The sequence below is a fragment of the Cystoisospora suis genome, assembly GCF_002600585.1.
Source record: "Cystoisospora suis strain Wien I chromosome Unknown contig_531, whole genome shotgun sequence".
NCBI lineage: Eukaryota > Apicomplexa > Conoidasida > Eucoccidiorida > Sarcocystidae > Cystoisospora > Cystoisospora suis.
Window position 1 is genome coordinate 649 of NW_027153332.1, and position 13,229 is coordinate 13,877.

At 52.7% G+C, this 13,229-nt stretch overlaps 1 protein-coding gene across 1 annotated transcript; it reads left to right on the forward strand.

The window, feature by feature from the left end:
* Window positions 1-493: 493 nt before the first annotated feature.
* On the forward strand, window positions 494-9,671 carry CSUI_001337 (kinesin motor domain-containing protein). The gene is made up of 6 exons (XM_068061543.1): window positions 494-1,528; window positions 2,023-2,364; window positions 3,081-3,625; window positions 4,134-4,554; window positions 5,160-5,276; window positions 5,757-9,671. Exons 1-6 carry the CDS (start codon window positions 1,321-1,323, stop codon window positions 8,999-9,001), a joined length of 4,878 nt encoding a protein of 1,625 aa, XP_067926480.1. The 5' UTR covers window positions 494-1,320; the 3' UTR covers window positions 9,002-9,671.
* Window positions 9,672-13,229: the final 3,558 nt, after the last annotated feature.

The following is a 13,229-nucleotide window of genomic DNA, read 5'->3' on the forward strand; positions in this document are numbered from 1 at the left end:
CAGCGTTCCTTTTCTCACAAGTTTCCACGATTTCACGGTTGAAACCCTCACCAGCCGTCCAGCGTGCTCGCTGGCCTTGCTGCAAGGGTAAGGAGCGACCGCTGCGAGCGCCATCCTCTCGCAGAGTGATGACAGGATAGCTCGAGGGACGGTAGCCCAGATTCCTTCAGTGGAGGTGAAGTTCAGCAGGTATCCTACCATACAGCCGTGGCAATTCCTCGGGCCAAGGAACCCTGCTGGCACAACGGTCGTCGACGCTGGGTACCTTGGCTGGACAGCACGTCAAGGGACCACCTAGCGTTTCCTGAATAATCCCAGCTGGCACAGTTGGTAGATCACACCGAGGGGGTCGGTGGCCAGCTGGCCGCGAGCGTGCAGCTTCGTGTCTTCCGGAGTCTGCCGCGAACCCCGTTTTCTCCCATTCATTGGCCGAGTGAACACAAGCAGCAGGGGGGTGAGTAGCATCGTCGAAACCTACGATACGCGAAGTAACATTGGCACCCGAGCAAGTTCGGAGTTTCTCTTTTATTGGTCCAGTTGCACTCGAATCTCCGTGCACTGAGCGCTACTCTGTGACGTACGAGCATTTCGACAGGAGCCGACACGGGGCAACAACGGATTCGGTCTTGCGAGCATGCAAGGTTTTTCGATCTCGTCGAACAGCCTTTCCAGTTGGACTTTTCGGACGCTTCTCCTGTTTCTCACGCTCTCGCCTTTCTGCCACTGTCGTCCTGCACACTCCTTCAAGAGCAAGAAGTTTCTTGCTGCTGCGCGCATCTTCGTCGGTGTTTTCATCCCCGCTCATCACACGCTCTACCGCTGACGGCTTGTCGGACGTTTGAGACTGTTTATCGTCGCGGAGTCGTACGGGCGCCTTCAGTCGAAATAGTATATTAATCTGCCATGTGCAGTAATTCGAGCTCTTGTAACACTCACGAGTAGCGTCGGCCTGGACCCGAGTTAAGGGTGAGGAAACTGCGCCACTTCCCGCCACCTTTACTCTCTAGTTTCGGTACTGGAATGATACTTCTTTCACGGCCTACATAAAACGGCTGCCTGTATGTGGCCTGAGAAATCTTTGGTTCTCCTCCGGCTCTCGTTGCGGCCGAAATCCGGTTTCTTCGCGTTCTCCCCCTTTACTATGCAACTGGAATCTGGAGTTTCCGGTGGCTGCCGAGGTATCAACTGGCGAGGGTGTGCACATCTAACGGGCGAACAGTCTCGTCGAGGGATATGCGAGTCACTCAGTCCCGGCTACGGTATGCTGCAGACGCTCGAGTGAGCTGCCAGTGACTCGCCGCTCTCCCGGAGAAACACACAATGGCGTCGGCTGCCCCGCAGTCGTGTTTTCCGGGTTTGCGTTTGGACGGGAGGCCGCAGCGTCGAAATGATGAGGCACGAGGGAGTGGAAGAGAAATTTCGGACTATCAAGCGTTGATCAAGCAGGAAGTACCGATGTCGGCCATGTTACCCTCCCGTGTGGAGCCGCAGAACCTTCCCTCTAGTGGACCTCGCGTTCAAGTGGCTGGTGAGCTCATAGACATTTTCCCTTCTGGTTTTCTGGGGGGTTCGTTTGTGGCTGTCGAAGAACACGCGGTAGAATGCCCTGGCTGCTGCTTATGGTTGACGCGCGAGCTGATGCTATAATCACCCGCCTTCCTGTAGCCTCTGCTTGTGGATACACGAACGCCTTCGCGGTTCTGCGGAGTGGCCTCTTCCAGTCAATCACTTGTCCTTAGCTTGAAGAAGCCATCTAGGAAACCTGTAGTATATCTGTTCCGCCACACGGAGGAAGAGCTTTCTCTGTGGCATAGTGAGTCTTCGCGTGGTCGAGTTCGCGCATCACTCCGACACGACTGTCGTCTCCCGATGAGCGTCCTGTAGAAACGAAAGAGTTCACGTGTTGTGTCAGTTGCCCAGATTCTACGGCATTCATCTTGAATGCTTTCGAGTGAAGATCAATACATACATACGAGCGTGTGGACACGTCTCGAGTTGTACCTTCCTTCTTTTTGCCTACAGTCCGCATTCGAGGTTGCTCCGAAGGCACGGAAAACCGGCAGCCTACCTCAGGCCTTTCCGTTAAACGACTCGATCAAAAGACCCTTCAAATAACAAGGCCTCCGTGCTTTACCGCATCAGCAGCCGCTGCGGCGGCAGCTGCGGCGGCGAGAGGGATGGTCTCAGGGAACTCGTCTTCCTTTGGACTCCCTGTCAATCCTTGTGTATACCTCTCATCGCAGAAAGAATTCAGTCAGGAGTACTCTTTCGATGAGGTTTTCGGCCCTGATTCCACTCAGAAACAAGTCTATGAAGAGACGACCCAGCCTCTCTTACCTCGAGTCGTCGAAGAAGGCATTCATGGTATGTCCTGGAGGGATGGAGGGTCAGTACGCATGCACCCTATATGCAGTAAACGTCATTTTCCGATCCTGGGGAAGCAAGGCGAGATGTTAATGTTCTGCTCGAAGGTGCATCTCTATTGGGTTGCAACTCGACTTTTGTTTCTATATAGTTGAAGAATTCTAGGGTATATTCAGCGTACTTCCGATCTCCAAGAAGTCTGACAGAGGCAATCCACCATAGAACTTGGGGGTTTTTCATGTTCGCTGGCTGTGGTTTCTTGCAGTCTGCCGTCGTGGCGCATATAAGGACGAGAAATGAAGGGAGGACTGGGTGTATGAAATCGGTTTGTCTGTTGTCATGTCTTTGGTTTCCCTCTTCTTTTACCGAGAAGGAAATTCGGACTAAACTCGGAAGGCGATGAGAATCTAGATAACGCTTGTGTGCATGTCCTGTTTTCGTGAAGCAGGTTGCGTACGCAATAGCTTGTACTTCGATCCATGTATATGTATGTATGACTATACCGGGAACATGTAAGGCGATGCAGGAAGGGGGAGAGACTCGCATGTACGCTAGCTCACATTCTTGAAGGCGTTCTTGGGCGGTCTAGAAAAGAAAATTTTCGTTTCTTTCTGTCTCCGTGCTGTCATGACTTCGTCCGGTCTGTGTGCCAGGAACTTTCCGGTACGCACCCGTGTACCTTCCCTGATACTTGTAAACCTGTCTTTTGTTTGCAGCAACGGTCTTCGCTTATGGAGCAACTGGAGCCGGGAAGACATATACAATGATGGGGACGGACGAGGATCCAGGAATAACAAAGCGAGCTATCCATGATATATTTGGACACATCAACCGATTGAAAGAACTTGATAAGTCTTTTGCTTCTCACGTGTCTGGCCCATGTCACAGGCCATCTCTTTCTTCATCTAGAAGTAATCGTCTTCTGCAAAATCCTTCAGATAGTCGTGATGGAAAGCTGTTGGAATACAGCGTCAGCAATCGGTGTGAGTCGTGCTGTGGATGTGCTTTCCTAACGAAGTGTGAAGTGACAGCGTCGTATCTTGAAGTCTATAACGAGCGTATAAGGGATCTACTAGAGCCGACAAAACGTCATCTCGAAGTCCAAGAAGACGCTGGAAAGGTGCGGGTCAATAATCTCTCAGAGCATGTTGTTGAAGACCCGCATCAAACGCTGGAACTTCTTGCTCAGGGAAATCGACTACGGTGTTGTGCAGCGACGGCTGCCAACTTGACGAGCAGTCGCTCTCATGCGATTTTCCAGGTGAGTGAGGAGGGTGGAGGCCGTTTGGTATAACCGTCTCATTAGCGAGAAGAAAGTGTAGTAAGAGGTCAACCCTGAGGTCGGAGACTTCTTGTGTTCTCATAGCGTTTGTCTCCATGGTGTGGAGTAGTCCTGCTTGGCTTGGGGGTCATACTTCTGTGTACCTTGTGCATTGTAGTGTCAGTAGCGGCTAGGTGCGTGCGCGTTTTTATTTTGTATATATTTCACTCTCAGTCCATCTGCGCTTATGACATAGAGACTATGTGGGTGCATGCCTGAGTCTTTGAATTTCTCTTCTACCTGCTATTCCATGACAGAAACAGGCGTGTCATTTTGAATACGCGGAGGCGGACCGGTTATATATCCGTTGTTACTTACTTCTTTTTCTGTTGTAAAATGCAACTGTAAACTGTCTATGCATGCGTACTCGCGTCTGTATGTATGTATGTGTGTATTTGTCTGTCTCCATGACTTGTGCTGTGGATGTTGCGATGCGGAAAATACCCAGCTAACCATCAGGAGTGTGTGGGTCAGTAAGAAGGACGCCAATTCTGTAAAGATTGAGTCAAAGCTTTCACTCATCGATTTGGCTGGCTCAGAGCGAGCATCAGCGACAGCTAACCGGGGTCGTCGGCTGAAAGAGGGATGCTGTATAAATCAGTCTTTGTTGGCTTTAGCCAACTGTATCAATGCCTTACACCTGAAACAGCAAGCGCAACAAGGCACCACTTCTTCTGCAACAGCATGTGCCCCCCCTGCTACAACCATCATGTCCTCATTAACTTCTTCCCTTACTCGGGCTGGTGGCAGTGCTGGCGGCCAGGGCGCGACTGGAGGTGGATCAATAATCAAAACACGCAAAATGATGATGCGGTCGTCCGCCGAACAATCTGGGGGGGGATGCTCATCATCAGCGTCGTCGTCTTCAGGTACCAAATAAGTTCAAGGAGATCTATGTATGTATTTAACTAATTATCTGTCCGTGCACACTTCTTTTTCAGAAACTCGACTCGGTTTTTGAATATGATTTCCTTCGGTGCTCACACTTCTCTTTCTCGTTTGTGTTCTTCTCGAAGGTCTTGAAGGGCGGCGTGGAAAAAGTGTTCTTCTGAGAGTGTGTGTGTGTGTGTCTACACACGCGTGAAAAGTGAAAGGGAACAGGCTCTGGTTTCATTGATTGATCTGATTTCTTCTCCATGTAGAGTGATGTGATGCTCCTCATTCTGATCCTTTGGGGGGACTCTGAAGTCTTGTGCATACGTTGAATAAATCAACATACTGGTGAGTGTGCCGACATAATATATATATATATATATGTATATGTACTTCCTGTAGATGTGTAGCCCGTAGAGGAGTGCATCCACCAGCGCACTGCGGCAGTATGTGTGTGCGTGAGGCGAGGATACCACTTATGTCCGTGTACATTCTCAACAACCTAGATTTTTTCCAAGAGCTTATACTGTCTTCGTTTTCTTTCCAACTTTGTGTTCGTGTATGTCTGTCTCGTATCCTATGTGTTTCTGCCAAACTTCAGGGATTTTTGTGAACTACCGAAATAGCAAGCTAACTCATCTTCTCAAGTCATCTCTAGAGGGATCATGTATGGTTGTCATGATTGCTAATGTTCATCCAGCCGCATATGCTTATGCCGGTAAGCGGGGGGGTACTGCGGACCATGAAGAGGAAAGAGGAAAGGGTTTAGGGAATGTTCTAGAGTTCTTTGCTAGGACACCGTGTCACACAACATTATCTGTATAGCGTGATAGGTAACCCAACAATGACTGGCAAGTCACTACTCAACTCTCTTTTTTTATTTATGTGAGGTGGACTACGGCCATCTCCTTCAAGAGAAGATGGCCGTAGTCCACCATACAAACACTGCCGGGCGTAGAGACAAAGGCTGAGACGCTCAGATATCCGAACCGATGTTCCCTACGCATCTTTCGCAGCCCTCTCCCCCCGGGATCATCATCCACGCCGGGCTCTACCTTAGGACGTGTTGATTTCTGGGTGAGAATCACGACGACGGAAAACTACAAGTTCCAGGCGCATAGAGGAGACAAAATGATTCTTTCTTGTGGACCAATCGAGGATGAGGAAGTTGTTTTCGGTGCGTGCGTTGTGGTCGCAGAAAGCAGCAATACCCTGAAATACGCCAACCGAGCAAAGAATCTTCGAGTAAATCCTCAAGTACTCCGAGAGGCTGGCTTTATGGGGTCAGAAGGCATACGAGCCGACAGGGCACGTCTACTTGAACTTTTGCAGGAACGCACCGATCGGCTGCGTGACCAAGAAGAAGAAAACCAGTCTTTACAGAAAGCGCTAGAAGAATCAGGCCAACGCGAAAGGGAACTTGCACAGAAGGTGCAGAGGCTAGAGAGAATCTTACAAGAACGCTGTGAAGCTTTCAAAGCGGTATCCCCAGATGGTGATCGAAGAGAAGACAAAAAGAATATTCCTGTCATACATAGTTCTCCCTCTTATTGTTGTTCGCCTACTATCGAGACTGCCACCAGCACTACCGTCAAATCACCTCCATCGGCGGCATCGTCGTCATCGCACTCCAAGTGTCTAACCAAAACGCAACGGTTATTAGCGGAAGGTGTGCCCGTCACCATGTCTTACACGCCATTGAAGCGAAGGGGCACCACCAGGAAGACCACGTACGATAGCCCCAAAACACTAATAGAACAAGAGAACCAGCACCAAATTCCTGAGGTGGCCTCTCCTCTCGCTACTACAGATCCTCTTAGTCAAACAGGAAACAGTACGTCGCTCATGAACACACCGGCCTCTTCCTCTAGGCGGAGAACCTCACATACTCTTGTAACTGTGGAACCAGCTGTGACACCTCCTCCTCGACGGTCTAGTAGGTCTGTGAAGAGTGGAGGGATTCTTCCAGATGACGGAAACCACTCGAGCAAGTCCCCTGGAGTCGGACAAACAAGTGATAGTGGTGAAATAGCCACAGGCGAGGCAAGGAAAAGCTGTAGCAGAAGTAGTCCAAAGACGCAGAGGGGGATTGAAGCCTCGAAGAGTCGTGGCAGCAGTCATAGTAATAATGTCGGCCGGTCTGATGCATTGCCAGAGTCCTTTCCTGCATTTCCTTCCCCGTCGAGTACATCTCTTCGACGATCTCTAAGGCTGGCATCTCTCCCTGAGCGCAAGCCATTTGAAACGCACTGCTCATGCTGCGCGGCCTGGGGCAGCAGTGGTGGTAGTACGATCACATCGTTCAGAAGAGCTTCGGAGCAGCCCCCCCCAAGTGACCATAGTTGTTGTCACAATGAGGGGGAGGGGGGCATGAGGCACTCTTTGTGTGATGCACGTAAAAATCTCCGTTCCAGCCCTCAACGCCGCTCTGCGTCTGGAGGATTGTCTCCAGCTTCTCTTTCGACCACGCGGCGAGGCCGAAAGCCCTCTGCGTCCCCGGGACGTGGAACTGCGGAAGGTGATGATGGTGTATCGTCACTTGGGAAAGGGGGCAATAAGTTATATGGCGTTAGCTGCACAGATGAAAGCTGTCATAAGGAATGCGCCCTGCAACTAAGTGAGACATCACCAGCTTGCATAGCACTTTCCAGCACTAACAGGAATGAGGATCCGGTGCGGACTTACGCTGTTCACGTTCAAGTGCCTGGCAGTACTGCAAGCAGGCCCCCTCGCACTGGTGGGACCCGTACCGGTCCCGCTGCCTCTCAGTCGCGTGTAAGACCGCGTCGTAGCCCGGCCTCTTGTGCGCAGGAGGGCGGAACATGCGAGACGTCACCACCGCGACCACTCCCTGTAAGAGGTACCGGCGAGAGTTGTGGTGCAGTGGAGGACCAAACCATGTGCTCTATCTTTACCGAGAGTATTCCAAGCATTACGAGCAGGAATAGTATGCGAAACGTGGTGGCAGAACAAAACGGAACAACAGGTAGTACGTCGGCAGCAATTCTAGGGCCAGTGCAACAAAATTGCAAGGATAGTTCTGAGTCGCTCCAGGAGGAGGCGGGCAGCGGTGTGATAGCCCGCAGGGTGTTAATGACAAGTACAGTGGCAAGACGGGGGCGAAGCAGCCCGTCTCTACCGAAGAGTGCTGGCGCTGATCTACGTGAACACGATACCGACGCGACGGTGCGCGAAGGCGAAGGGATGGTGGCCAGAACGGAATGGAGTGGAAGACGAAAGAGTCCACGAAGGTTTGGCAATTCTGCTCAAAACAGGTGGACACTGGGAGACAGGAAACGACGGCGCACGCGAGAACGGGAACCCTCGTCATGCGACTATGCCAAAGGAGGAGTGGACAACAGTGGCTGTGCTGAATCGCAAGCGCCTAATGTTCTCAGGGGATCCACAGCTGAAAACACTAGGAGCGACAGGACTAAGCGACGTCCAAGTACCAACGCGCGTAAACACGCTATGGGCTCGCGGTCGGGGGCGAGCAAAACGCGACCGTTCAGGACCGCTGCCTCCAGTGCGATGGATGGATCCTGCCCTGCCGGGTCAAGACTTCCGTCTCCGGCGTCAGATGCAGGGAGCAGCGGGGTGGAGAACAGTTGTGGTCGGAGCAACAACGGAGCTCAGATCTCTTGCAGGCCATCCGGCTCAACTCCACAGGACGATACCGAGGGCGAGTCGGCAACATCCAGTGCGCTGGGAGCACCGTCGGGGCCGCGACTGTTACACCTGCGACAGCGCAAGCCAGCCAACATAGCCGCAGGCTCTGGCGCTGAAGGTGCGGCGGCGCACGCGAGAGGTAGTGGATCCAGCTACAGGGCGGTTATAACCCAGTTGAGGCTGGACTCGCAAGCCGCTCCTGAGATTGTCGGTACGGGACTGCTTGGATGCAGGGAAAGGGCAACTGTGGTCCCCGCTGGTTGCCAAAAAGGACGGCTACAACATGTGAAGTCACCTTCAGCAGTGAGAAACTCAGGAGACCCCAGTAGTGTTCGGGGCGGGATTGCTCACAGGCGCTCCCGACCGCCATCTCATTCCCACCTTGGAGCGAGTAGCAAGGCAAGTGTTAAAAGCGCAAGCAGAGACAGGCCGATAGGTGTAGCAGCTGTCAGAGGCGAAGACAGCAGTGTCGCAATGAGCTCCGCAAAGAAGAGCTGCGCTCCGACTAAGCACGGCTCAGTGGCCACAGGTGGGGCCCTTCGGCTTAGTGTGAGTAGCGTCAGCAGCGCCTGCAGTAGCATATTGAGCTACGCTAGCCACACGACAAGTGCCACAAGCAAATGTCCCACTTCGAATGGTGGGGCTACTAACCATGTTCGCCCCGAGCTCATCCGCAGGGAAGATCGTTCCCGAGGCATTCTCCGTGTCGGACCGGGTCGTGATGAGAAAAATGACAACCCCAGCTGTCCTGTAGAAAGATACAGGAGGAATTAGAAGTCCCACCACTACGTGTCAACATGGCACTGCCAAGTGCTTTCTTAGCTTAGCAATTACTGGTCAGATCAGATCTGGCACATAAGGCGTAATCCCCGGAGAGCAAGACTGATAAACATTCCACCGTGAATGGACTATACTTTGCATCAGGTGGCGTTCGAAAAACCCCGGTCCGTTACTTCCTGTCTTCTGCGAAAACATGTCTTTTTTCTCAATCTAGTAGCTTGCCCGACATAGTTTCCAAAAAAGTAAACGGTCGAGGAAGTGCGCCTGCCGAGGGCAGAACCCGAGAAGCTCTCGCATCTAACTCTGGTGCGGGCGCTGGTATGTGGAAGTGCATCCCACCCCAGGATACCCAGGTTGCGGGAGTGTGCTTGTGCGGATTCCGTGTGGCGGGAACCGGCGGCTTCGAAACTGTGAAGCGGTGGACTTACGGATGTATGAGGATTGCCCAGTGCCTAGCCCGAGGATACCCCCCGAGCTTCACATCGATATATGCCTACGGTCTTGCCTGTCCAAGGGCTCTAGTGCTTCTCGGGTTGCTTTCCCGAGGTGGTTTTGGTTCCCTTGTGTCAAACTGCTTGGACTCGTGCGTGCTAAGACCGGCGGGTGGTTGGAAGGCCCTGGAATCCCACCCAGATAAACAGGAATTTTGCAGAACTAAGCAGGGTCTGAGTTTTCACACGGTCGAGTCGCTAAAAATGAAAAAGGCTGTTGGACTCCTTGGCGAATCGAAGTTCAATCTTTGAACCTTGCCGGGCCGACGAGCGAGCCGTGAGGTGTTCATGAACAGCTACACTAGCTAGCATTACAAGGCTAGGATTTAGAGTTAGCCTGAAAGAAGCGTTTCATGCCCCGCAGTGCTAGCTAGCTGAGAAGGCCACTCCATATAGTTAGGAACCATAAACGTATTACTGCGGGTGAAACGAAACTCTCTTCACCCGCTTCCCGGCGTTTTCAGTTACGCCGTATTATATCCGGCCGACCCAATGCCTATCCCTTAATAGTGTCTTTTGTATCACTGTTATTGCGGCGGAAAGAAAAGAGCTGCTTGGAGTGATTTGCCTGTAGAAAAGACAAGTGGGTCCTCGGCTCGCAAACAGCGGGAACTGGTAAGGCAGGTCCGTCGACGAAGATTTTCACCGTTCCTTACTTTGAAGGGAGCTAAAGGAGAAAAGATGTAGAGCCAGTTCGGAGAGCGAAGACAGGGACGGAATCACGGGATATCAATCACATAACCGACGTGAGGTCTACACCAGGTGTTCGGCCCCGGGCACTATTGACGGATCCTTTGAGCTGGTGGAACCCCGCGCTCACTTCACGCAAAGAAACTATAGTGTGGGGAAAACGGTCAGAACTATTTCTTCGGGACGAGAGACATACTACTAGGCCAGTTTCCGCGCTAGTAGAACTAAAAGCAGCGAGGACACGTTTACGAGGACAGTGATGGTAAACCGGCAGTGCTTGCGCTGTCCCTCGTACAGCGATCTGCGCTGTTGCGACACGCCGTACATCTTCAGCGGTGCCCGTGCCCACTCATGTCAGCCTTTCTGCAGAAGATGAACCTCAGTGGTGAGGTCCCCGCGTGCGAAGTGCTGGGTAAGTTCCTGTGACAGCTGCCTGGTTTCGAATCAAACCGCGCACGGTCGGGGTCAAGGGTGCTACAAATCTCCTTCCGAGAGTCGGTGGGTGACCTCCCAGGTCACGGCTTGTTACCCTCGGAACGGGGATGAACGGTTTTGAAGGCGGCTGACGAGCCCAGAGATCGCCCAGCGTTCCCGGCGGGGGAGCGTGGACGCGGCGCTGGTACATAAGCTGAGGATACCAACCGTGGCCTGCTGCTTGCGGGACAGAGGGGAGGCGGGGCTGAGGCTGCCGAACAAACAGGGGCGCGCCTTGACCTCTGGGTCCGGGCGCGGGAACGGGCCGATAGAGTCCCTGGGGAGTCCACGCCTCGCCACGGCCCGCAGCCTTGGAAAAAGGGCTGGCGGTCGGAGGCAGGCGAGATACTTGCACAGGCGCCGCGGGTGGCTGCAGCGATTCCGGCGAAGGTTCAGGAGATTGAAAAAAAGGGAACCCATCTACCAGGTCTCGGACGCTCGGTCTGTTCTGAGGATCGGGTTGTAGAAGAGTCTGTGCGACTTCCAAAACTACGGGGTCAGCCGTGGGAATACACCTCTCCGTTGTCCAGCGCCTGTTGCTTAAATCGGAAAGAATCTGAAAAACCTCCCGATGACTTCCCGCCTTCTCGAAAGCCTGGGAGAGAGAATAAGGAAGTTCCCTTCTTCTCGAACACGCGAAAAGAAACAGCGTGACGCCGGCGGACCAGCTGTCGTGCTTGTCACCGATGATGTAAGGGTGGTTCGGCACTAAACACGCTTGTGCTAGCTCGGGGGGAATGTAGTCGGGGCTTATAATTTGATCGTCGCACGGAACTTGGGAACCAAACGCATGGAGGTTTCCGAAATCAATCAGCATGATCCCACCATCTTGGTCGAACATCATATTTTGTTCCTTGATGTCTCCGTGGCTGAATCCCAAGCTGTGAAGCGCCGCTGTCGCACGGACAATTTCTCGGAGAAGATAACGTAGGAGCGTGGTGTCGCGTGGAGACACGTGCAGTTTTTCGAGATCTGCAATCAACAGCGGCATTATCACGACTTGTCCGTAGTAGGCTACCTGTTGTTGACTGCGGGACACTAATGGCAAACCGACAACTTCTCCAATCATAAGAGGAACCGCGAGGCGATACTTGGTCACGAGATCAGACTGAGAGACCCCGTCTTTCTTCAAAAGCTTCATAGACTCGGACTCCATTTCCAGGAAATTCCGTAGGACCGGCTCGACAGTAAGAAATTCTACAGAAGAAGACAATTCACGGTACATGACCTTCATAGCGTAGGCTGTATTCGACTGGACGTCAGTCACCTCCATTACGACTCCAAATGATCCTCGGTTCCGAACGTCGCCTGCGGTATATCGGCCCACTGTATTCGCTCGCATGTCCTTTATCAGCAGAGTCGATCCCTTGGGAAACAAAGCAGCCAAACCCTGTTCGACCTTGTCTAGCGACCTCTTGGAGGTCGATGCCCGCGCAGGAAGCGTAGCGACAAGGTGCTTCCTTTCATTCTCGGGGTACGGCTGGTTCAAGACTCTCAACGTCTCCGGGCTGAAACTGGGGCGTCGTTTCGCTTCTCCGGTGTACTGCGCGAAGACAGAAAATTCTGAACTAGCATGGCGCCCAGTTGACGACGCTCCCTCTACGTATTCTTGGCTCGGAAAGGCATGTCTATGAGATTTGATGCCTTGCGCACGGGTCTGAGGCATCAAGTCCTTCAACTCCGATCCTAGCGCACCGGAGGAGAAAATCAGACGAAGAAACGCCTCCTCGCAACAAAGCAGAAAGACAGTAAAACGCATCGTGACGACAGAGTTCTTTGACTTGGGTGGGTTCGCCACTCTCGATGGGCGTTTTCCGAAGCAGAATGAAGACTAATGTAGTGGACCTAGTGTAGAAAAAGCCTCTACACCCTGAACCCTAAAGTGGCTGGCACGGAGTGCACCGGTAGCGGTGCTCAGCCTTGCTTCGAGCAAAAGCGGACCTGCCTAGCTGAGTTACACGCGAGTTCGGATTCAGAGCAAACCTGGGTCGAATGTGAGTTCCCGTGTAACTCAGCTAGATGAGACCGGTCTTGCTTGCACCAAGACCGAGCAGCGCTAGCGGTGCTCGCCACGCGAGACAGTTACGCTCTTTCTTCACTTCTGTTCCGCCTGAGAAATGCTGGGTGGCACTCCAAAGCAAGCCCAAAGAACGCTCGCTCCTATGAGCGGAGACACCTAGTCAGGCGGCGTGAATGCCCATGTAAGAACACGTGGAGCTTCGCACCCGTTCTCTGCATGTCCTATTTTAGAGCTGTGCAGACTCTTCGGCTAAGGCGAACGCTTCATGAAAAAACGCGAGAGTTCTTTCGAAAAGTGATGCGATTCCAGCAGGCTGCACAAGCAGGACCCCAGAGGCCCTGCACGCCACTCCTGGCCATTTAGACGGCTTGTGTCCGTGCGCCAGTGCGGAACTCGGGGCTCGAGAGTAGAGCTGAACACCACTAACTGCAGTTCCTGGCCGACATATTTCTAACTGCGGTTGTCCTGACAACTTCAAGACGAATGCCCCGTGTCTCGTTGTCGGCTCCGTGTTACCAGGTGCTAGACACATCGCCCACGTAGTCCT

What these genes read in the sequence shown, in the direction of transcription:
- CSUI_001337 (XM_068061543.1), top strand. Translation starts at nt 1,321, where the DNA reads ATGGCGTCGGCTGCCCCGCAGTCGTGTTTTCCGGGTTTGCGTTTGGAC. An exon ending in GCTCTCATGCGATTTTCCAG is followed by an intron (nt 3,626 to 4,133) that starts GTGAGTGAGGAG and finishes GAAAATACCCAG; the next exon opens with CTAACCATCAGGAGTGTGTG. An exon ending in ATCAGCGTCGTCGTCTTCAG is followed by an intron (nt 4,555 to 5,159) that starts GTACCAAATAAG and finishes GCCAAACTTCAG; the next exon opens with GGATTTTTGTGAACTACCGA.